Source organism: Galeopterus variegatus, unplaced genomic scaffold (assembly GCF_000696425.1).
Source record: "Galeopterus variegatus unplaced genomic scaffold, G_variegatus-3.0.2 Scaffold542, whole genome shotgun sequence".
In the NCBI taxonomy this organism is placed as follows: domain Eukaryota; kingdom Metazoa; phylum Chordata; class Mammalia; order Dermoptera; family Cynocephalidae; genus Galeopterus; species Galeopterus variegatus.
Genome location: NW_007726653.1, coordinates 84,857 through 109,418, shown reverse-complemented (window position 1 = coordinate 109,418; position 24,562 = coordinate 84,857). Strand labels below are relative to the sequence as shown.

The following is a 24,562-nucleotide window of genomic DNA, read 5'->3' as shown; positions in this document are numbered from 1 at the left end:
TGTTGGTTGGAGGAGAGAGGTGGAAATAAACCAGAACAGGCTATTGTCCTAATGATCAGCTATCTTGAGCACCCAACTTGGGACTGACTACTCTGTACTTTACTTCCATGATTAGGAAGGGAGTCCAGGAGCATGATGAGGCAGGATCCCCCTGACTGCTTGCCACCGCTGTGAGCATTTTTATGATGGAGCAAGAGATGAATGGTGAGGGCCAACATACTGCCTGACCTGCCGCCACTTAATTTCCGCCAATGTGTCTGATTTTGTGTGGTTGGGGGAGAGGTAGTTAGTGAGTGGGTTAAGCTGTGCTTGATGGTCTTTGTAGCTCACTTAAAATAATGGACTAATTAAGACTAAGAAAACTGAAAATGTAATGGGAGGATATTCTGGAGATCAAAGAGGAATGAGTTTAATTTAGTTAAGGTTGGGACTGTTATATTGTGAATAACAGTAATGAAATCCCTTGTGTTCACAGTGGATTAAACATTTCTACCTGAACTGATGCTTTCTGATTGGGTTGGGGGGTGGCATGGTACAGGTAATAAGAAAACTAAAAATGTAATGGGAGGATATTCTGGAGATCAAAGAGGAATGAGTTTAATTTAGTTAAGGTTGGGACTGTTATATTGCGAATAACAGTAATGAAATCCCTTGTGTTCACAGTGGGTTAAACATTTCTACCTGAACTGATGCTTTCTGATTGGGTTGGGGGGTGGCATGGTACAGGTAGAACTCTAGCAGTTGCACATGTTATCACATGTCTTTCCTTCTGCTTTGAAGTCATTGTTTCTGCCTTCCTTCTCTGACCAGGTGTTGGACTGGATTGAAAACCATGGCGAGGCCTTTCTCAGCAAACACACTGGAGTTGGGAAGTCCTTGCATCGAGCCCGGGCCCTGCAGAAGAGGCACGATGACTTTGAAGAGGTGGCTCAGGTGAGATGCTCGCTCTCTCTCTCTCTCTCTCTCTCTCTGTGTGTGTGTGTGTGTGTGGTGGGGTAAAGGAGATCATGGCTATGGCTTTGGTGTTTGGTAGGGCATGTTGGGTTGATAGCCTGGGCTGATAGCTGGGCTGCCTTCCTGCCTGATGCAAGGAGACCTTTGTCTTCTCTTGGATTCTCAGGTGAGTGGTAAATTGACCCCAAGTTTATAATCTTCAAGAAAATCTTCCTGCCAGCATGATCTAAAAATGCCTTGTCCACAAGGTGGTGCTGGTGGGAGGGAATGTCATTAGAACTGTTATCAACTCAAGGTTACTGCTTATGGTTGTCCCTGCTGTAGGTAAATGGGAGCTGAAAATTAGCCCTACCTCTTCTTGCAAAGCTGTGTACCTTCAAAGACCTGGAGAGAGACATGGCACCAGCCAGGCACCTATGTGGCTGAATGTATCCATAAAATGTGCCTTGGTGTCCTTTGTACAATATTTAGTCTACAATTTACACAATATTTAGTCTTTTAGCTGAGCTGTACGCCTGACCCCAAAAGGCACCATTTTCTAATTTGCACAAAGATGCTGTATGAGAGACCCTGATCATTTGTCTAATGGTAGAATGATATAAAAGGGTATCTGTTCAGAGTTTCCACCTCCAAAATTTTATTCTGATTCCATTATACCTCTCTATTGGGGAGTTTTTAAAACAAATCCTGAAAATTTTCATCTTCAACATGAAATACTGCTGTCCAATTATTTTGTCAGCTATGATCAGTTGCAATGGAAAATAAAACTCTTAAAGATAACGCAGGGTGTTATCCACATGGGACAGAGGGGTGGATACTGCTGAAGCAGTGAGGATGACAGAGCTAGGTTTTTCCACATCACAGCATTAGCCAGGGCTGGCTCTGAGCCCACTGTGCTGCAGCCCTTGAGGTAGGTGCCACTCTGGGCTTTGTGCAGGGCCCCAGCCTTCACCCAGGAAGGGCACCATCCCAAGATAGCCATGCACTGTGGTGCAAAAAGAGAGCCCACCAAGAACCAAACAAGGACAGGAAAGTCATGGAGCATTACTACATCTCTAGGGGAGCTGCAAGTGTGTGCTGAAAAGTGGAAACCCTTATGGGAACCAGAAAGACCATGTCAGCAGTGGTCTGAACCCAGGGAATGTGACTGGATTGGGCCCAATCTGTGGGATAAGAAAAGCCTCATATGGAACCCTCATGCACTGCTGATGGGAATGTAAAATGGTATAGCCACTGTGGGAAACAGTCTGGAGGTTCCTCAAAAAAGTAAAAATAGAATTACCATATGATCCAGCAATTCCACTCTGGGAATAGTCCCAAAAGAATTGAAAGCAGGGACTCAAACGGGTATTTGTACACACACATTCACAATAGTCAAAAGGTAGAAGCAACATCACTGTCCACTGATGGATGCATGGATACACAAAACATGGTACATTCATACAGTGGAATATCATTCAGCCTTGAAAAGGGAAGAAATTCTAACACATGCTACAACCTGGATAATCTTTGAGGACATTATGCCAAATAAAATACACCAGCCACAAAAGGACAAATACTGTATGATTCTGCTTATACCTAGAATACCTAGAAAGCCAAATTTATACAGAGAGAAAATAGAATGGTGGTTGTCAGGGGCTCAGGGTAGGAGAGAATGGGGAGTTATTGTTTGATGGATACAGAGTGTCAGTTTTGCAAGATGAGTGCTGGAGATGGATGGTGGTAATGGCTGTTCAACACTGAATGTATTTAATGCCACTTAATTGTATCCTTAAAAAATGATTAAAATGGTAAATTTTATGATATGTCTATTTTACCACAATAAAAAAAAGAAAAAACCTCTTATCCACAAGAGGACCATCTGCAGAATGAGCCAGGCTTCGTCAACGTAATATAGACACAGGTCCCAATATGCCTTCTGATGGACAAGATGTGGCACAGATCCAAAATATCTGGGTGACCAGGCTCCCTGAGTGCCTCTCCAATCTGTTAGGGGGCAAAGTATGGGAGAGGCACATGTGTCCTCAGTCTGCCGAGAGTGTGGGCTGTGGTACCTGGGGTGGTCTGTTGGAGTAGAATCATCCCTGTGGCTCAGCCCCTCCTCACTTAGGAAGGACATCCCCAAAGCCACTCATAGCCCTGACCCAACTCATTCTCCTTGCTCTTTTCCTGCTGTAGCCTTGTAGGCAATGCTGACCTTGATTACAGGCCTATGAGGGCTATCATTTTTGTGTGTTGTTACAACCAAACAAGCCTTGTGGCTACCCCAACCCCATTTCTCCTGACTGCTCCTCCACCTTCTCACTGATACCTGATTTTCCTTTCATATGGGACAATGCCTTTTTGTTGGTAGCAGAGGCACATTAACTTAAATTCACACTAAAGAAAGAATGGACACATTTTTGAGAGCTTATGGTTCCATTCCATATTTTATCTCACACCAATGCTGAATAACAGATAGTATTAGCCTTGTTTTATAGAAGACAGCACTGAGGCTGAGAAAGTTCTTCAGTGTGCTCAAGTCATCCAGCTTGTCAGTGGCTCTGCTAGGATTCAAACTCAGGTCTGTCGGACTCCAGAGTCATGTTCTTATTCCAACTCCATGCTGTTCCTCCTTATTGAGTGAGATGGATTGAATTGTGTCCCCCAAGTTTTATGTATTAGAAGCTTGATCCCCACTCTTAACTGTCAAAGGTGGGAAATCTGTTATGGGAATTGAAAGGTAAGGCCTTGAAGAGGTGATTAGATTCTGAGGACCATGCCCTAATGAATGGATTAATAATGGTGGTCATGGACGTGGTTCTGAGGGTTTAAAAAGGAGAGCATGTGAGAGTCTCTTGCTCTCTCTACTCTGCCATTCTGCCATGTGAGACCCTTGCATCACTGCCAAGGAACACCTCACCAGATGTGCTCCCTGGACTTTGGACTTCCCAGCCTCTGAAACTGTAAGCAATAAATTTGGTTTTCTTACGAATCACCCAGTTTCAGGTATTTATGTTATAAGCAACAGAAACAGACTAATACATTGTGGTATAGAAACTAGATATAAAATTCACTTAAACAGACTAATACATTGTATTCTTACGAATCACCCAGTTTCAGGTATTTATGTTATAAGCAACAGAAACAGACTAATACATCGTGGTATAGAAACTAGATATAAAATTCACTTCTGAGTGCCCGTTGCTCATGGCAAGTGCAGGACAAAGAGCATGCATTGGAGGAATGGGGGATGCTGCTGTAGCCATCCTGTTTGACATCCTTTACAGCCTTTCTCTGGCCCTGCCAACAAGTAACCCACATTTTCCTCCTTCTGCTTTCTGATAAGACTGTGGCTTTTTGAGAGAGAAGAGAGAGTTCTAACTTCCAGAAAGCTCATGCTTTTAGGAGGCGTGTTTCCTCTGGAAAAGAGAACAGCAGATGTGGACTAGAAAGGGCACACTAGCGGTCATGCAGTCATCTCATCTTCCTGTAAATATGCCTCTAGAGATGGATCTTGTAATCTGGAAGTTAATCTTGTCCTCACTCTGGAGAAGGGAGTGGCCAATGGATCTGCCCAGCATTCTGAAATTTAGTCCATGCAAGAGACCCAACTCTGACCCAACGAAGGTAGATTGAGTGCTTTGTTCTGTGCAACATGATCCCCATGCTCAGGTAGTGAGAACAGGGGTGATTCAGGCAGGAAAGGGCTCTTCTTTTTCTCTTGCTTCTGCTTTTGATTAGGCAAAGGCCATTGGGAGAAGAGGAGTGGATATACCCAGGAATCATAAAATTCTTGAGTTATTCAGAAGAGCAACGACAGGAAGCCAAGTGTGAAAGCTCTTGTTCCTTGTTGTTTGGGGTTGCTGAATATGAGGTATTGTCAGAAAGGGTGTCACACATGTTGTAGAGCAGGAGGCTGGGGTTTCCTTATGAGCAGTACTCTAGAGGGTCGTGATTCAGTGAAGGGTCCAATTTCAACGTTATCATTTTAGGATTCTTTGACTTGAAGCTGGTATGAGAATGGAATTCTAAGTACCCATTCTCTGTATTCAGGTTCAAAAAATTATCTTGAGTCAAAGCATGAAGAGCTATTACATCTGTTACAGCTCCTGGAAATTTGCCCTTCTGTGGGAAAAGGCAAGCCCGTAAGCGGAAAAAATGCCTACCATGGGAGAGATTGAGGCAGTGTAAGGTCCCAGAACAAATACATCTCCACTCTTGGGATAGAGGGGTTGCCTGTGATTCTCACCACTGGCTACTCTTTGAGACAGAGACATTTAAGGAAGCTATTAAAAAAGACATAAGTAGTAACTGTAAAGAATTAATATAGAAATTCATTATCTGTCATTAAACTTAAATTTTGTGTTTAATAGCTCTTGAACAAATTTTAAACACATTCTTCAGATATTTGAAGGAGATGAATTAAGTTCATCCTGTAGATGGCACTCTTTGAATAGCCAACATAGAAGCTGAGCTAACCAGGAAGAGGCACCACTGTCAAGATAGCTTCACGGGGTAGGCACCCTACATGAAGGTGTTGAGGGTCCAGGGCAGGGGATACACCAGGGTGTCTGTGTCTACAGGTATTTCTGATCCAATCTACTGAGGATATGTGTGGAATAGAAAACCTGGGCATTGGTGGGAACCCCTCCTGGTCTTGGTAAATACTTCACTCAAGTGGCCTATAATCTCACCAAATGACTTAGACCATAGAGTAGAACAGGTTTAAGAGACACTTATTATATTTTTTGTGGCACATTAGGTGTCACTGGGAGTATAAACAAGTATAAGATGGAGTTGCTAGTTGTTGCCCATAATAGTGTAGCTGTCAAGGGATAGATATGTTCATATCTGCCCAGGTGGTGGAATAGATGGGGTACTGTTATATTGTCCTGAAATACTTGCTATTACTTGGTAGGAGAGTACTACAGTGCTTGTGGTTTAGATAGCAGCTGTGCCTGCTCTGTTAGTGGTCTGCTTTATGGCCTCATTATCTGAAATGCCAGACTTTTTATAAGCTTAGTCAAAAATTAGCAAGTATTTACATTTAAATATATATTACCTCAAGTCTCAAAGCACCAAATCACATTTAAGCAACTAAGCATGTTAACTATCATTAGTGTAAGGTTTTGAATGAACAGACAATTTAAAGAAAGATTTAAAGAAATTCAAGAACAGGCGCAATTAAGTGCTTCATTCAATAATCTCTGGTTAGTTGTTTCCCTATCTGACCCTTGTTTTTTTCTCAAACTTGACTAGAACACACGTTTTTAAAAAATCATTCTGAGTCTTGGGGTCAAACTGGGTGAAAATAGAGGGAAAGCATTTTAGTGGACCTATCAGTAACCTTGCCCACCAGCAATACTCCAAGTACTGTCAGTGGACCTACCATGGTAACAAGGGCAAATAGAATAATTTATAGAGATGGAAGCCTGTGCTGTCAGAGTTAGACAATAGACCTTATCAAGATCCATGTCCCATCAAGTCTCTGTTGGGCACTGTGGGAAATTAAGGATATCCACGGTATCTGTCTTGAGGAACTCACAATCTAATGAAAAACATGTATCAAATATATTCTAACCTTGTAAGAAATCCCATAGTAAGAGAGGAGACATAATCTTTGCTTTTTTAGGGTTTCATGGAGCATTTCTAGTGAAAGCGAGTTCATCTGTGGATCCAGTAAATACACCTGCCTAGGGGATGGTATAGTGACCTTCAGACCAGGTTTCATCTTTCTCTTCTTGCCTGAGATGATGACCACTTAGAGCAGCTGCCAATGCAAGCAGAAAGAAAGGTGGGAGAGCTTAAATAGCTGCTTTTCCACACTCCAGCTTCTTAGCAAGGATGAGAGGTTCTTAGGCAGATAAAAAAAATAGTAAGGAAAATGCAGAGAAATTAATGTCATGATGTAGGCAAGTGGAAGAACGTGAGGCAGTAGAGAAAGGAAGGACAGTCTCAACCTTTAGATCTTGCATGACAGTTTTCCTGTTGGGGTGGATTCAGACATTCCTTCATTGGAGCACTAGGGAGAAGTTGCTGGCATGAGCTGATGGGGGAGGGGTTCTGTGACCACTCTCAGTAAGAAGAAAGATGTTATATGTTGTGGGTAATCCTAGCAAAGGGTTTTGAAGGTTACTTTGTGTAGATATGATGTGGAAAACGGGGTGGGGTGGGAGCCAATATCCAAGATACTATGGAGCACCTGCTATGGACCTCTTATCAAGCCAATGAATTGTCCCCCACGTTTTCTGCTTCCTGAAGAGAACAAATGGCACATTCAGAAACAATCGGGACTGCGTTCCTAATGATTTTAAAGTTCTGGGTAACAAACTGAAAGATTCGAAAGCACAGGTGGTGTTTCTATCTCATGTTCCATGTGATGGCAGTGACTGTGGAAAAACAGGAGGCTTTGAGAAACAGATGTCTGCCTATGTAGATGATGTTTTTAAAAAGTTTTCTTAGCTATGTCCTACAGGACCAGGATGATGGACTTCTAGCAAGGGGTAGAGTGAGTGTATCTTGTGAAGACTGGGAAGGATATACATTGGCAGAGACCTTGTTGGTCTATATAGAAGGATTTAAGTGACTTGAAGTGCAAGGAGAAAATTATCCCAGTAAAGCCAAAACCTGATATGTCAGGCACCACACAGGTGACAGAAAGAAGGACCTTGTGAGGAAAATGCCCTTAGATCACCTTAGATTAAAACAAAAGTCAAGAATACAAATTGAAGACAATACTTATAGCCTTCTTTTTCTACAAACCAACTAAAGGAAAGTGTAACAGGTAGTACACTTAAACTTGTAACACAAGAAGATGAATATAATAATTATTCCTGAGACCTTATGGTATTGAGCTCATAACTGGAAAATGGCATTAGAAGATTCTTTGTTTAAAGGGCTTATTCTAATAGGAGGGGTGAGGGTGTATCAGGAAGCTTCACATCTACATGAAATCTTCAAACTTGTGAACAATATGGAGAAATAATATGAAGACAAAAGGAACACCAAAAAATAAGCCATCATGTGTCTGGAGAGGACCATAGTCTGCTCCATCAGATAAAGGATGTGGAAGATGTTATTCTGATATGATTTCAATTCTGGATCAAGGAAAACTATGGTGATGTTGAGAGACCTCAAATTTCCTGGAATCTCTTCGGAAATTTGTGACACTGTAAATAAAATTAATTAAGTTGGTGAGGACAAAGGGTTCTATGTGGTGGAAGGTGAATCATTGTAGGAAAGCTCAAAAAGTATAGGTTGTGTCTAAACTCTCAAGAACATTGACATTTATTTATTTATTTACTTATTTATTTATTTATTTGTTTGTTTATTTTTGGCAGCTGGCCAGTACAGGCATCCAAACCCTTAACCTTAGTGTTACAAGGCTGTCCTCTAATAACCCACAAGAAACTTGACCTTTAGATGCAATGGTTTAGACTTTATTCTTAGAGCAGAGAGGAATGTTAAAGGTTTTTGAAGGATAATATAAATTGAAATACAGTCTCTAAACCAGAAAAATAAGAATTTCTCTATACTGTGGCTGTTTAGATCACATGTGGAATATTGTGCCTAATTCTGGAAAATATATTTTCAAAAATTTATTGACAAAATATGCTACAATTAGAAGGCTGCCAGGATTGTGAGGTTGAAGTAACTGGCAATGTTTAGTTTCGAGTAGTAAACGTTTTATGGAAGGCAGAGGTGGTGGGTTTGATAGTTAAAGGCTTCCTGTAGAAGAGATAAGAATGAAAGGTATATATACGTGAGGCCAGTTTTAGCTTAATTCAGGTATGACTTCTAACCCATGGTTTGCTTTCTTGTGAGCCATGCAAAACCAGAATGAAATGCCTTGCAATGTAGTGTGGTTCTTGTCACTGGAGGTTTTCCAATAGAGGCAACCTTTTTTTCTTAGGATTATACATCCTCAAGTCTTTCCCATCTTAAATAAATAAAAATAAGAGGCACCACAAACACTTTCTGTCAACCCTACTTCCCGTTCTATTTCCTTTCCCTTTGTAACCCTCGTTCTTAAGAATCTAAATTTGCCACCTCTACTTTCTCACCTCCTTGATGCCCTTTGACCCCTGCCATTGGGCTTTTGTCCCCGCTGGCCCACTAAAGTTTATCTTACCAGTCTCCAACTGGACATTTTTGTTGTTAAATCCAAAGGACACTTTACAGCTCATAATTGGCTTTTCTGAAGTATTTAACCCTGACAACCACTTTCTTCTTTTTAAATTCTCTTCTCTCGACACTTCCTTCCATGACATGGTGCTGTCTTGGTTTCCTTATGCCTTCTAGCTGGTCCTTCTTTGACTCTTTTACCATTTCCCCAGGATTTCTTCCTCAGGCCTTCTCTTCTCTCTTTACACACTCTCCCTGAGTGATTTATACTCTTTCCCAGCCTCAACTGCCACCCCTTCTCTGATGGCTCCCAAATCCATGTCTCATCTCTGATCTCACCCCTGAGCTCAATATTCATAAACCCATTGGCTTTCTGGACATCCCCACTTAAATTTCTCAGAGGGTTCTTAAATTCGTTGTGTCCAAAATTTATTTTATCATCTCCTTCCACCCCTTCCAGGTGTGCTGTTATGCCTATGTTTCTTATGCCAACGAAGGGCACCAACCACCTGGTTGATTAAGCCAGAAACTTGGGAGTCATTCCTGACTCCTTCCTTGCTCCTGCCCATCACTTAGTCCATTGCAAAGTCCTATTGATTCTACCCCTTTAAGATAACCCTTTCCTTCCATTTCTGTTTCCTCTACCTTAAATCAGAGTCTCATTATTTCTTGCTTAGATTACTGCAATATTCTTCTGTTTTCCCTGACTCCAGTCATGATCTCCTTAAACCCATCCCCACACTGCCATAAGAGTGGTTTTCTTAAAATGCACATCTTGTCATGCTACTCCATTGGTTATGGAACCCATAGATGGCTTCCCATCAGGATAAAGTTCAAAAACTTGATATCAATAAACCCTTTATGACCTGTCCACTGCTTTGTCTGGCTTTACCTTTTACCTCCCCTGTGTTCCCTCTATCTCACTCTATACTTCTGCTGTCCTGGAGTTTTCTTCAAGATGCCATGCTCTCAAGTCTCAGTGCTGTTTCCTTAATTCTTCTCACCCCTTTAACTGACCAAAACTCTGTTCATCTTTGAACATGAATCTCAAGTATCACCTCTTCCAGGAAGCCTTCAGTGGCCTCCTTGGTTTGGATTGGGTGCCCCTTTTCTAGGCACCTACTTACTCTGGCCACATCCCTATTATGAGATGTGTCATTATGGCTGTCATACAGCGTCATAATCAGTTTTATGCTATTCTCACTTCCTGGCTGGACTGTGACCTTCCTCAGAGCAGGAATTTTGCCTCATTAGTCTTTTTATCACAATGCCTAGCACGGTGAGACATGCAATTGGTACCTGAAAAATATATGAATGAGTGGTATAGAGAGGATTCCTTAGTTAGGTGGATATCAGGCCAGATGATCTCAGAGGTCTCTTTAAACTCTAAGAATAAGTGAAAAGAGGCAGATTAGATGACTATTCATAAGAACACAGGCCCCATCACCATATAACCTGGGGCCAAATCGAGTAGTACCATCCTGACAGGATCAGTGAGACCACACTGCACTGGAGTCAGCCTGGATGGCACCAGCCCAGGACCTGGCACCATGGAAGAAGTGTCTTTTGAGCCAAATTCCGAATGAGTTCTTTGGACTTTTTTGTGGTTTTTAATTTTTAAAAAAACTAAAAAGTTATTTCAGGTGAGGTGATATCATCTGAAATCACTTTTGGTGAGAGAAAACAGCAATCCTTACCATGCCCATTTTCCCAGCCCCCCTAAGATTCCATGATTTTCGCAACCGGGATAGTTACCGTCTACACTGTGCCTGACTACCAGGGGAAGCTCTAACCCTCTCACTCTGTTAGCTGAAATATGGGGAAGTACTTTTTTCCTTTTAAAAACTCTCTTTTGTTATAGGGGAATAAGATTGGCTTTTTTCAAAGGCAACAACAAAACAAGAAGTAAATTAAACAGAAGTAGTATTCCGATATTGTATTGAGTTACTGATTTTGAGTCCAGAACAACTGATCTTGTCACCTACTTCTTTTGATTCAATATATTGTGTTCACTGATTGCCATTTTTTTCTTCCTGTTCAGGTTATCCTGATAATAACAGCAATAAAGATAACAACACCACCCACTGAGTATGTTCTATGTGCTGGGCACTGTTCCAATTATTTTTCTTATGTTAACTCATTTAATCCTCCCATCATCCCATGAATTAGGTATTTCTAATTTCCATTTTCAGAAAATGAATCTGAGGCAAAGAGATTAAATAATTAGCTCAAGTTGACAGAGCTAGTAAGTGGTGGAGCTGGGATTCAAACCCTGGCTCCAGAGTCCAGGCTCTTAACCACATTGCCATAGAGTCTCTTGATTCAAAAGATGAACCAAGATGTCTCTGGGATCAGCTTGGCAGGGTCCTAAGTTCCATCCCAGAACCAGTTCCTAATCCTCTTTCTGTGTGCAGATCTGAGTCATCCTTCAGATAGCTAGCTGCATGTTAGCACTGTGACCCCAGGACCACTGAGTGATGCTTTTTCCCCACTTTGTCTCTAAGATTTCCCTTAGATTACAGGGATACCTTCATGATCTTCCATAACATCTTTTTAATCCAAAAGGTCTGTGTGGCCCCCAGCCTTTGGGAATCCTGTGATTACCTTTCACCTTTCTCTGCCTGTCCTCTGGCTCATCTGAAGCACATGTACAGTGGTTGTGGACAGCTGGCTCTGCTCTCTGCTATCTGCTGGAGCTTGGCCTATTTAACAATTGACTTGACTACTATCTAGCACAAAAGGGTGAACCAGATTTGGCCCAGGCCAAGAAATTATTTCATCTCTTTCCTTTCAACTTTTGTTAAGGTCAAGCTATCACTAATTAAACTTTCTAGTTTCCAAAAATCCATCCCCTTTGATAGCTCCCTAAGCCCATTTGAAACGTCCCTCTCAGTTCTGATTTCCCATCTATTGGGACATATGGTATAGTGCAGAAAAGCACAGCATTTGGGGTCAGTCTGTGCTTTCCATTTTTGGCCTTGGATCTGTGGCAGTCACTTAATTTCTCTGAGCCTCAGTGTCCTTCTCTCTAAAATGATAATGACACCTACCCTGAAGAGTGATGTGAGAGCTAGAAATAACATATGGAAAGTGCCTAGTAGAGAATTTGATTCATAGGAGATGCTCGATAAATGATAGCCCTATGGCAGCAAGTGGTGACCATGGTAGTGCTGGTGGTTAGTGATGAAATATGTCTAAGCTCTACTCCCTTCCAGGCTAAGTCATCGAGTACCATGCTGTCATCTCTCAAGACTCAGCTTGGTGTCATCTTCTTAGCTATGTGGGAGAATAAGCTTGTCCTTTGAGAAGGCCAGGAGCCAAGGGGACAGATCAGCTACAGGTACTGACAAACACCGTCCAAGGGTTAGGCATCATGGAAGAAATGGCCACCCAGTATGACCAGACAGAACCAAGGAAAGCCAAGAGTGTAATGGTGTATCCTGCCTGGAGGCCGGGGTGCTCAGTTGCTGGGCATCCAGGAACCAGTGGTGTTAGAGATCCAAGGTGGAGGATGGACAGTTTGCATTGGGAAGGCTCTTAGCAGATAGCAGGGCTCCAGCCACGGGGCTGCCATTCAGAGGCAGGATTCCTGGGGTACCAGGTAAGGAAATGGCTGGCTATTAGGAACAGGACAAAATGGTGGTTATCTAAACTGGGCACCAGGGCAGCGCTGGATTGGCTGCTAGTGGGTTTTGATACAGAGGACCAGTCTATTGCTAAGATGTGTGATTTCATTTGATTTCTGGGCTGAAGCTGAGACGGCCATGGGGCTCCAGACAAAGAAGGAGGAAGGAAAGAGAGTCTGTGAACCAAGTGAGAGCAGACTCTTCCTTCTAAAGGATTCTTTGAGTCAGTGGCCCTCCTCAGAGGGGTACCAAGTATATAACCGTTACAGTTTCACAATGTAGCAACATATTGACCTTGCACAGTGAGAGTAATGTACAGATGGGAGGAATAAAATTACTGTCTCTCAAAGAACATTGGCACAATTTGGAAAGCAAACAGGGAAAGCTGTTCCAGAGGAAAGCTTTCTTGTCTGCCTGGTATTGATTCTGAAAGCAAACCATTTATTACTGTGTCTTCCATTAATTAATTTCAACACAGGTCAACCTGCCCAGATTAGGAAAAACACAATCGACTTCCTTTCTCTTCCCTCTTTCTCTTGTTTCTGTAACGATTTGCCAGCAGGATGAGCCTCAGGAGGGTGCTTTCTGCTGTAGAAGCCAGCATTTGTCTCAGCTGAAATTGAGCTGCCCAGATTAGGAAAAACACAATCGACTTCCTTTCTCTTCCCTCTTTCTCTTGTTTCTGTGACGATTTGCCAGCAGGATGAGCCTCAGGAGGGTGCTTGCTGCTGTAGAAGCCAGCGTTTGTCTCAGCTGAAATTGAGGGGGAGCACATGATGAACCTGCATGCAAGGGAAGCTTTTGCAGATTCCATAACCAAACTATTTTGCTGCATAAAAAGATTTTGAATAGTATAAGATTTTAAACCTGCACTGTAAAGACAAACACAAGAATAAGTGATAACTGAGCTTTTGCAGATTCCATAACCAAACTATTTTGCTGCATAAAAAGATTTTGAATAGTATAAGGTTTTAAACCTGCACTGTAAAGACAAACACAAGAATAAGTGATAACTGCATTTATTGAAAACATATCATTGTGAGGAATATCTCATTTAATCCTTGAAACAATTCTATAGAGCTAGTGTTAACATTTTCCTCACTTTTCAGATGAGGAATCAGGACTACAGAGGGTTATCCCAGTGGAGGGGGCAAGAGCCGAATGTAGGCAGGCCAATCTAAGAGCCCGTGCTTCTAGCATGGAGCAACTGAAGAAACTAGGCTTGTTCAACCCTCCTTTTGATGCTTTTCTAAAGGATGTTTCTATTTTATTTATCTTTTTTATTTTTAATTACAAAGCTACACATTTTCAATATAGAAAATACAGACAAGCAAAAAGGAACAAAAATAACCCACCCACTTAGTTGTCTAACTGCCTAACAGTTGCTAATACTTGGTGTTTATTCTGCCAGCTATTTCTCTGTTTATGTGTATATGGGTAGGTTTGGTAACCAGCTTTTCTCTTTTAATGATATATCCATGGTAATAGCTACATATCTACAGTGTCATTTTTCTTTGCTGGTGAAGTCTTTAATATTAAGACTTCTTATTCTTTCCCAGATTCTAGTAAGTTATAGGCTATTAAAATCAGGTACAGTTATGTTTAAAGAGAAGAAAAATAAGCATTGAAAACAAACGGCTGGGTTAAGCCAAGCATTCAGAATCTTTTCCCAAGAGAAAGTGTCAGTGAATGGCAATTTACAAGTACTCTCTCAGCCCTTCCAGTTCCTCACTGAAGCGTGCATATATTAGAGGGCTCTGAGGACCTTCTGAGTCTGTAAAACTGGCTGGGGTGGGGACTAGTGATGGTGGCAGCGGTGGCAGTGGGGAGGGCTTCAGCACTGTAGCATTTGTAGCCCCTCCCTCCTTCCCTCCCTTTTTTCCTTCATGCCTTTCTCATCTTCTCTTGGGAGATCCTTTCCTGAAATAGGGGCTCTCGTCAAGGTCCAGGGTGCAGCCCTTGGCTCTGGTCCAAGTTGGTTTCAGGTGGGCAGTGTTTTCCAGGACCCCTGAGACCTATGTGAGGCGAGTACTTCCTGGCTGTGGCATTCAGAGTGATGGAGACCTGAGGGAAAAGGCTTCAGGCAATATGTTATGTAAACCAAAAAATAAACATACCGAAAAGAATAACCCACTAGGCAGATCTGTGTCTTTTTTCTCTGCCAACGAGCAAATGAAGACATTTTCATGAACCAATTTTGTTTAGAATAAATTTTTAACAAGAGAAAAGCCCACTGCCAAGTTCTGACGGGAGGAATTATACGTCTGAGTTATTTCACCTGGAAAGGAAGCCAGCTTTCAGGCAGAGAGAACTTAGCTCTTATGGCCTCCTGTAAAAACCAGGGTTCATCCAGGCCTCATCAAGATTGGTGCCTTTGTCTTGGGGTGCACAGGCAAATGCTCAGCTAGCCCAAGGCACCGCCATTTGGGGTATGGCCTCCTGTAAAAACCAGGGTTCATCCAGGCCTCATCAAGATTGGTGCCTTTGTCTTGAGGTGCACAAGGCAAATGCTCAGCTAGCCCAAGGCACCGCCATTTGGGGTTAAGTGGAGACTGGTGCAGCTGTCCCACTACATTTCAGGAGCCAACAACACAAAATATTGGCATCCTTAGCTGTAATTACATATCTCTGTGGTGTTTCACCTTTGGGCTATTTTATACCATGTATCTGTGCCTTGACAATGCCAAATATGGGTTGAAATAGTTCTGGTGGACTTTGGTCCACTACATGCCTAGAATTTGAAAATATTATTAAGTGAAGAAGGCAGTGAGAGAGTCTATAAGAAAGGAACTTCAAATCCGTGTGATGGACATATTTTATTTTTTGTCTTCATGAGGCTTGGACTCTTACAGTCTTAGGAATTCCCAAGGTCAGTCTCATTTGCTTAAAAAATACAGCTAAAGAGGAAAGGGTTATTTGGATGCAGGCCTTGGGTCTGATCCACCTGCTGTAGCTGTTACTTGGGTGAAAGTTTTAGAAGTTTATAAAGTTAGAAAGGTTCAAGGTTTGGGATTTACTCCAAGAAATTACATTCCATTGTGGCTCTAGGGTTCCAGATGACCTGTCACCACATGACCTGGACACAGGATAATTTCCTAGATTCTTTTTGTCCTCACTCTACATCTATCATTAAAGGCCACTTGAACAATTAGTGCCACAATCTCTCCATTAGCTAAATGGGAATTGCAGATTCTTCCTACCTTCTTCCTTGTGGGAGGAAACAAGATCCAGAGAGAAAGATACAGGGATCGGAACATTGGAGTGAGAGAGCCAGAGCTACCTCACCTATATGTATAGGTCACTGAACCTCAGCAAACCTCAGTTTCTACATCAGTAAAATGGGAATAATATCTATTCTATCATAGTTGAAGTAGACATTAAGTAAGATAATGTACTTAAAAACACTTTAGGTCTAGAGCACAGAGCAAATGTAAATTATCATGATTATTATTCAGGGATACGGTGACAGTAGATGAAATCATGTCTGGAACACACTCAGAGAAGAGAAACTGAAGATACAGAAGAGATTGATGATATTGCCCCATACCGGGAGTTTCCCAAGAGAGGGAATGTGCTGACCAATCTCAAGAGTTTAACTGATCTCTTGACACCCTGGGCTTCTGTCACTGAGGGCCAGAGCTGGGAAACTTTCCACATTCTAAAGCTACAGCTAATGATTTAATGAAAGAGGCTCTCCCTTGTTCTGGTGTTTATATAAGTTTAGTTCTGTGAGATTTGGGGGGAAAAATTCTTGTAAATGGAAATGCATGATGTTTGTATTTAGAGTTCTCTTTCTGCTTATTTTAGACACCCTTCTCATCAGAGAGAATTGGGGAGCTCTGCTCAGCAGTACGCAGTGTTGCCCCAGACTTTCGAGACAGCACTGGGGGTCTGCAGTGGTCCTTGCATCTACCTTTTGGGGGTTCTGTGAAATTATTCATGCCCTGCCAGATCCTGCCTGCTAGCCAGCTTGTACTTATTCATTGTGTCGCCATCCACATAACCCCATTGCTTAATTTTCTTTTCCTAGTATTGAGGGTGGGTTTGTGTGGAATTACTTTTGGTTCTTGCCAGGCTTTTGTGCCTATGAGGATTATGGGTATAGTCTGTGGTCATGGGAGATAGCTCTTGGCCCGTAAAAGTTAGGAACAGTTAAGAGCTCCAGATAATGTGGTGAATGATGGGATGCAAGCCTGAACCCCATAACCCTTCCCTGCCTTGTGATCTAATCACCAGCTATTTGGATTCTGCCCTTTCCCTGGAGGGCCTTATGTGGGGAAAACTTTGATCTCTTGCATCTTCTCTGCTCTGAGGAAATGCTCCAGTGGTTGAGTCTCTTCACTTAATCTCCTAAAGAAAGGAAACGGGAAGAACCTGTTTTCCCTCATTGGAAGTGGTGGTCCTGAGGTCTCAGAGGGCCCAGGGGCTTGGGCAGTAGTCTGTGGTGAACAGTCCTTTGGTGGATATGTGGTGTCTCTTCTGTTCCAGAGCAAATGTCTCGAGCCAGCCCTGTTCAGGATGGTGTACAGGTGGCCCCATTCTTGTGTAGGTCTCCATCTTCTTGTTCTCTGTTTCTTCTCTGCCTCCCTCACACCCCTCCCCACCGCTCTTCCACACCAGACAGTCACTGTCTGGGGCTTGTCCCACAGTGAGGACCAGTGCTTCTCTGAGGAAAGGCGGGTCGTTCTTCCTGGAGGGCCACTGGGCACTTCTGCTGTGCTTTTGCAGCAAGCTTTCCATCACAGGCCTGCTGGGAGGGGGAGCCCCAGCACCGAATCTCTCTTCATTCCTTACCATGGGAAGCTCTCATGTCTTCCTGATTTCCAAATCTGTAATTTTGCCTTTTGCCATTCCCTTGCTTGGCAGATTACTCTGGCTTCACATGTTAGACTTCAAAATTGGCTCAAAAAAGCCACCTCCTTCTGAAAACTTCTCCAGGCTCTCCATCTTGCCCTGGATCCTCCTTTGCCTAGTATGCCCTCAACATTATATCACCAATTTGTACTACTGTCACACCTCATTTATTTCACATCCTTGGAGAATAAACTGTTCTACCTAATTCAATTTTATTAAGACTTAACCCTAAACACCTCATGCAGAAATGTTTCCAATTTCATTTTTATTGATGGTAAACTCTGAAATACTCCTTATGCTTTTCATGCTTTATATTTAGAGCATTGTGAACATAATTCATCTTTTTTTGATGCCTCAGGTCTCGTAGCAATGTTCACTAATTCCAGTGGTGAGTAGAGACACCCCAGAGACTAAGGTTGTCCTTTTCCCTGCACTGAGGGTCCCTCCAATTCTGCAGTATGGTTGTAGGGCTGGCCTGCATTCAGGGGGCCTGACCAGGTACTATAGCCCCTAGAACAGAATGTGTCACTCCCTGTGGGCCCCAGAGCAGCCCCATGCCTAACAGCCACATTTCTCATCAATGATGATGATGATTTTAACAGTATACCTGGGAAAGGTGAAATGTAACTGAACTAGGTTTTCTAAAGCCACGCTGAGACTCCAGTCCCAGAGTGAACCAGGGAAACTGGAAGAAAGGGGATGATTCTTCTAGATCTGGCTCTCTCCTATGATCCCATTCACTTTTGCATCATTCTTTGTTTTGCTAATTCTTACCTAAGGGCATTAAGCATTTCAATCCACATCAGCTTGTCAGTTTCATACATGAAGCACCCAAGGATAGGGCCCTGCCTGTCACTCTGTGCCACTGTCAGCTCTATGCCATGGGTGTTAAGGTTTTTGTTAGTTATATGGTAGTGATAGGGAAGCCTTTCAAACAAAACTTACAGCCCCACTTCAGATATGGGCTCTAGGGGCTGTTGTCCGAGAGCCTGCCTCATTTTTAAGTATTTTCAAATTTGACATGTATCTTACTTCTGATTGCTGAGGAAAACAACTCAGGGTCATGAGTAGCTGATGGCTGGCATTGTGCCCAGGGAGAAAAATTTCTAGGATTTTATAGGTAATTATTTTTAACTAGGTCTTTTTTTGCATATATGTCATACCAAAGTCATGTTTCTTCTATACTGTGATGAACGGTATCATAAAGTCCAAACTGAGAAAGGTGAAATGTCTGATGGGGCTACAGAGAGATTTTACCTGTTTTGTAGTTGTATATTTGCATATTTCATTGTGGTTGATCAAGCATTATTGTCTTCAGGATCCTCAGAACTAGGAAATGCATCCATCTTGAAGATAAATGTATTTGTAATGAAATTAATTTTATGTCTAAATGTACTCACATTTCACCTATCAGTTGACAAAAATATATACTAAATCCATATCTTTCCCTCTTAAAATTTCTTTTTTTTTTTGATATTTTTCAGATTTTGAACAAATTCCTGTTTGTTGTAATAACAAATGAAACATTGCAAAGATATGTAAATAAAAATGCTAATTATTCCTCCACTCCCACTTCCCAAGGTAATCACAGTTATCTTGGACATCTTTCTTCTTTTTAAAAAATATTTAAAACTTTTAAAAAATTGACAGATAAACTCGTATGTATTTACCATGTGTAACATTGTTTTGGAATATATATACATTGTGAATTGACTAAATCTAGCTAATTAACATATGTATTACCTCACATAGTTATTTTTGTGATGAGAACACTTTATAGCACTCTCTCAGCATTTTTCAGGAATACAATATATTGTTAACTATAGTCACCGTGTTGTACAATAGGTCTCTGGAACTGATTCCTGCTATCTAACTGCAATTTTATATCCATTGACCAACATTTCCCCAGCCCTTCCCCCACTCAGCCACCCCACCCCCTGATAACCATCATTCTACTCAATACTTCTATGACATCAACTTTTTAAAATTCCATGTATGTGTGAGATCATGTGGTATTTGTGTTTCTGTGCCTGGCTTATTTCACTTAACATAATGTCCTCCTGGTTCATCCGTGTTGTTGCAGATGGCAGAATTTCTAACAACAAGAAATTTCAGCCCAGGCTTTGAGCCCTGCCCTTAGGCGAGTAGTTTCAACAGTAGGTGAGTAGCTACAGTTAGTCACCTGGGGAGCTTTTTAAACACATGGCTGCCAGAGGATCCCCCACCTCTCTCCCCCAGCACATTCTGATTTAAGTAACCTGGACTTGGGCCTGGGCACTGCATTCTTCCCACAAGGTCCTTTCTCCACTCCACCTCCTCACCCATTCTGTGAGAACCGTGGGATTAGATGATTCCTTAAGGCTCCTGTCACCAGAAGGATTATCAGAAAAACACTGTAAGATGAGAGAATTGCATGGTCTTCCTCAATGGAGCTGCCTCTATGGTCTTATGGTCTAAAACAGTGGTTCTCAACTGGAAGGCAGTTTTGTCTGGAGACATTTTTGGTTATCACATCTGGGGATACTGGCATTCTGTGGGTAGAGGCCGGAGATGCTGTTAAACATCCTACAGTGCACAGGACAGCCCCTGTATTTGTCTCCTAGGGCCACTATAACAAAGAATCACAAACTGGGTGGGCTTAAGCAACAGAAACTTATTGTCTCACAATTCTGGAGGCCAGAAGCCCAAGAGCAAAGTGATAGCAGGGTTAGTTCCTTCTGAGGGCTGAGATGAGAATCTACTCCAGGCCTCTCCCCTAGCTTCTGGTGGTTGCTGGCAGCTTTGGCATTCCTTGGCCTGTAGCTGCCTCACTCTAGCCTCGGCCTTCATGTCATATGGCGCTCCCTCTGTGTGCCTGTATCTTAACATGTCATCTTTTTACATAAACACCAGTTATATTGCATTATGAGCCTACCCTATTCTAGCATGGTCTCATCTTAACTAATTACATCTGTAACAACACTGCTTCCAGTTAAGGTCACAATCTAAGGTACCGGGGGTTAGAACTTCAACATATCTTTTGGGGAGGACAGAATTCAACCCATAAGAGCCCCTCCCCCAAACAAACAGTTGTCCAGCCCAAAATGTTAATAGTGTTGTTGAGAAACGCTGTTCCACGTAATCTGTGGATCAAACCCAGGGAGGTTAGCTAAGGTAAAAAACAGGGGCAAATAGTGGTATAGTCCGAATGTCTGTGTCTCCTCTAAATTCATATGTTGAAACCTAATCCCCAATGTGATGGTATTAGGAAGTGGAGCCTTTGGGAGATTTAGGTCATAAGGGCAGAGCCCTCATGAATGAGATTAGTGCCCTTATAAAAGAGGCCCCAGAGAGCTAGTTGGTCTCTTCCACCATAAGAGGACACAGTGAAAAGGTGCTATCTATGAATCAAGAATTGGGCCATCATGAGACTCTGAATCTTCCCACGCTGTGATCTTGGACCTCTCAGCCTCCAGAATTGTGAGTAATAAATTTCTGTTATTTATAAGCTATCCTCTCTAAGGTATTTTTTTATGGCAGTATGAACAGATTTAGGTGGGAAGAACCGAGTCTGGGAAGATGGAAAGAGAGGGGAACATCATCATTAAGAGGGCCAATGACCACTGCTCCTAGGTCAGAGCTGAAGGCTCCCTACAGACCTATATGGATATGGGCATCCCTGGACCCACAGGGCTATTTGTGACCAAAACAGGGTGAGAGGACTTGAAGGAGCACTGTGCTAACGGGTGGAAGCAGTGTGTGTATCATCCAGTCCACCTTGCACGGGATTAGGCACAGCCTTTTCCTCTCAGCCCCTGTGTGAATAGAACAGAAGAGAAAAATAAATCCACTGGCCCCACAGTTTTCAGCAGTATTTTCAAGCAAACTGTCTTGTCTTTCCAAAGCCCTGCCTTCCCTCTCTCACGCCCACTGCCTCCCACTGACAGCCAAACATAGAATATGGAAAACAGCAACACTGCAAAGCTACATCTTTTGAGAGAGAACATTGCTTTGGGTACATTTCCCCCCATATCTCTTGAATTGCCAAACCTTGCAGCAAGTGGCTTTATCCTGTTCTGTGGGGATGCTGTCTCACCAACTGTTTGTTTCATTGCTTCAAGAATTGTAAGCGAGAATGAATTTCTACAGGGCCAGGGCCATGGGGCATTCTGTGTATCCATGTCTGAACACTTATGTCTGTCTGCTTCACTTTTGAAAATTTTTGTCCACATTCTTCTGTCACAGCTATATGTTCACATTCACTATTTTGCTAGTTTTAGTAGAGGGATGGAAAGGAAGGAAGGGGAAGGGTGTCCAAAGGCGTAGAGGTTGTGTTATCAAATTCCGGGAGTGGTAGGTTGCTTTGCAGCTGCAATATGCATGCCAGGCTACATCTGGGGCCTGCTCAGTGGGAGGAGGAGAAGACACTTCTCTCCACAGTCTTCAGAGCTTTGTGTCTCTGCATGGTACTCTCCTGGTTTTGATCTTCAAATTGCTAAGCTCTCTTTGCTCTCTGTTGCTCCCTCTGGTTTGTCCCAGGGTTGTCCCTCTGGCCTCTAGTCCCCTTCCTGCCTGCACCATCTTCTTTGTGTTCCTGTCTAAGTGCCAGTGCTGGCTCTCCCAGGCCTTCTACTGCTCTCCATGTCCTGTAGGGTAGATGGGGAAGGTCAGGGGAAAAGTCCTTCCCTGTTTTGCATTTCAGTCCCCTAAGAGTGGCCATATTTTCTGGAATCTGGGCTGGTCTTTTCTTATAGGCTGGACCTGGTGTTTCCTATTAGGTTATACCTTGTAACCTATATTGGCAACCTCTAGAATTGATCCTGCCCTTTGGTCCAGAAGCAAAGTGTTTCATTGTTGTGGTTATTAAATAGATAACATGCCAACAGTTAATTCTTCTTATTTCTTTTGCTCTCTTGCCCAAGAGTGACTAAATATTTCAGGTTCCAGTCTACAGCCAAGAACAAATGCATTGAGGTTCCTTTAAAACATAATTGTAAATGAAGAGGGTTGTTGGGGATTGGAAAGAAAGAAAAGGAACCAGTAAAAGGGAGAATAGCCCATCAAACAACTATTATTCTTTCAGAATTTCTAAGCCTAGGTACATTCTGAAACATATGAGATTAGACTGTAGGAAAATTAAGATGTATTTTAAAAAAATGTGGAGTTCTGAAAATATGCCATTTACAGAAAAAGGTGCTGAAGAATTTTAGATATTAAGAAGAAACTATTCTCCAGCAAGTAGAAATGTGTGTGAGAATGGGCAGGGTGATGACTGCATATGTAAATATGACAAAGTTGATGTTTAGTTTCCCACAGAAAATCTTAGCACCCAAACTATTTGTGTTGGGAGGTATTAGCATCTGCAGTAGTTATTTTTGGTATCAATCCCAATTAGTAACCAAAGATTTGTACAGATAGTCTCCAACTTAAGGAGCATCTAGTTAGGACTATTCATTAGACACTCCTTACCTGGACATATAAGTTTCCGTAATGGAGGCAACTATTTGTTCCATATTCAGGGCACCTAGGAAGAGGTCCTTTCAGCAGATGTGATATGGTATGTCAACCCATGACTGGTCCCCAGAAGTAGTTTCCTCCCTTCCTTCCCACTTGGCTTGCCTCCAAAGGCCACTTTGCCATTGCCAAAGTCCATCCCCTCCTCCCTTGCAAGAGCCAGCAGATAGAGAATGTGTTCCTTGTGCTCCAGGATGAAAACTGATAAGTATTTTCCTATATCACTTTTGTTGATTGATTGTAGGTGATGTGCCACATCAGTACTATATTTTAAACTTATTTTGTGCTGGGCCGGCCCGGTGGCGCACTGCTACAGTGCGCTGCTTGGGAGTGTGGTGGTGCTCCCGCCGAGGGTTCGGATCCCACATACAGACCGGTTCCCGCTCACTGGCTGAGTGAGGTGCGGGAGCAACACCGAGGGTTGCGATCCCGTTGCCGGTCCTGGTCCGGTACGGGCGCGACACTGAGGGTTGCGATCCGTTGCCGGTCATGAAAAAAGACAAAAAGGAAAAAGAAAAAAAAAAACAAAACTTATTTTGTGCTCACCTAAATGTCTTTATTTTATCCTGGGGACCTAACCCCCATTTACATAAGAAATATACTCCTAGCACTAAATGGAACTGGAAAATTGGCTCACAGAGGAAATTTTGGATCACTATTCATTCTTAAGCTGGAGGATGCCTAAATTAGGAGATAAGGGAAATATCCATTTCAAAGTCTTACTGCTGACAAGCTGCTGACTGCAGAGTTTTTAGGCTGAGTGACTGTTGAAAGGAGAACACTGTGCCCACTAGGCACATTGATGAGTAGTTGAGACAGAAAAGATGAGAGGACTGTTTCGTTTAAGGAGAATGCAGTTTTCTCTGGAAGGCAACCAGTACACATTGGAAGTGTGTTGCAAAAAATAAATAAAAGTCAGTTGCAACGTCATATTTTAAAAATCAAATTGTAAGATTGTAATGCAAAGTAATAGAGAAGCAAAACATATGGAGATTTTATGTTGAGTTTTGGAGAAGCACATGCTTCAATGAAAAGTGCTTGAACGTTACAGTTAGAGAGATGTGGCTTGCCACTTTCTAAATATATAACATTCTTCAAACAAGTTACTTTACCTCCCTGCACCTCAGTTTTCTCATTTGTTAAATGAAATTAATAATACCTATCTTATTATTGATCCCAAAGCTTAGAGATAATGTAGATAAAGAACCTAATAAAAATGCCTAGCACACTGTAGGTACCTAGTTAACTGATACTGCCTTCTTTGACTTGTGGATTATTTAGAAAAGTGTTATATAGTTTCCAGTAATTTGGGGATTTTCCAGAGATATTTCTACTATTGATTTCTAATTTAATTACATCATAGAAAAAATATTTTGTATGACTTGCATCTCTTTAAATTTGTTGAGACTTGTCTTATGGCCCAGAAAATGGTTTATCTTGGCAAATGTTCTGTGAGTACTTGAAAAGAAAGTGCATTCTGCAGTTTTTGGGTGGAGTGTTCTCTAAATGTCAGTTAGGTCAAGTTTGTT

The 24,562-nt window shown here is 42.2% G+C and overlaps 1 protein-coding gene across 1 annotated transcript in view; it reads left to right on the top strand.

Moving 5' to 3' along the window:
* The window catches only part of LOC103588259 (kalirin), a gene marked incomplete at its 3' end in the record, with an annotated part of 440,967 nt that overhangs the window by 332,894 nt on the left and 83,511 nt on the right, over nucleotides 1-24,562 (top strand). The window contains exon 10 of the mRNA XM_008569903.1: nucleotides 811-933. Coding sequence (XP_008568125.1) covers nucleotides 811-933 — 123 coding nt within the window. The remainder of the gene's footprint in view (nucleotides 1-810; nucleotides 934-24,562) is intronic.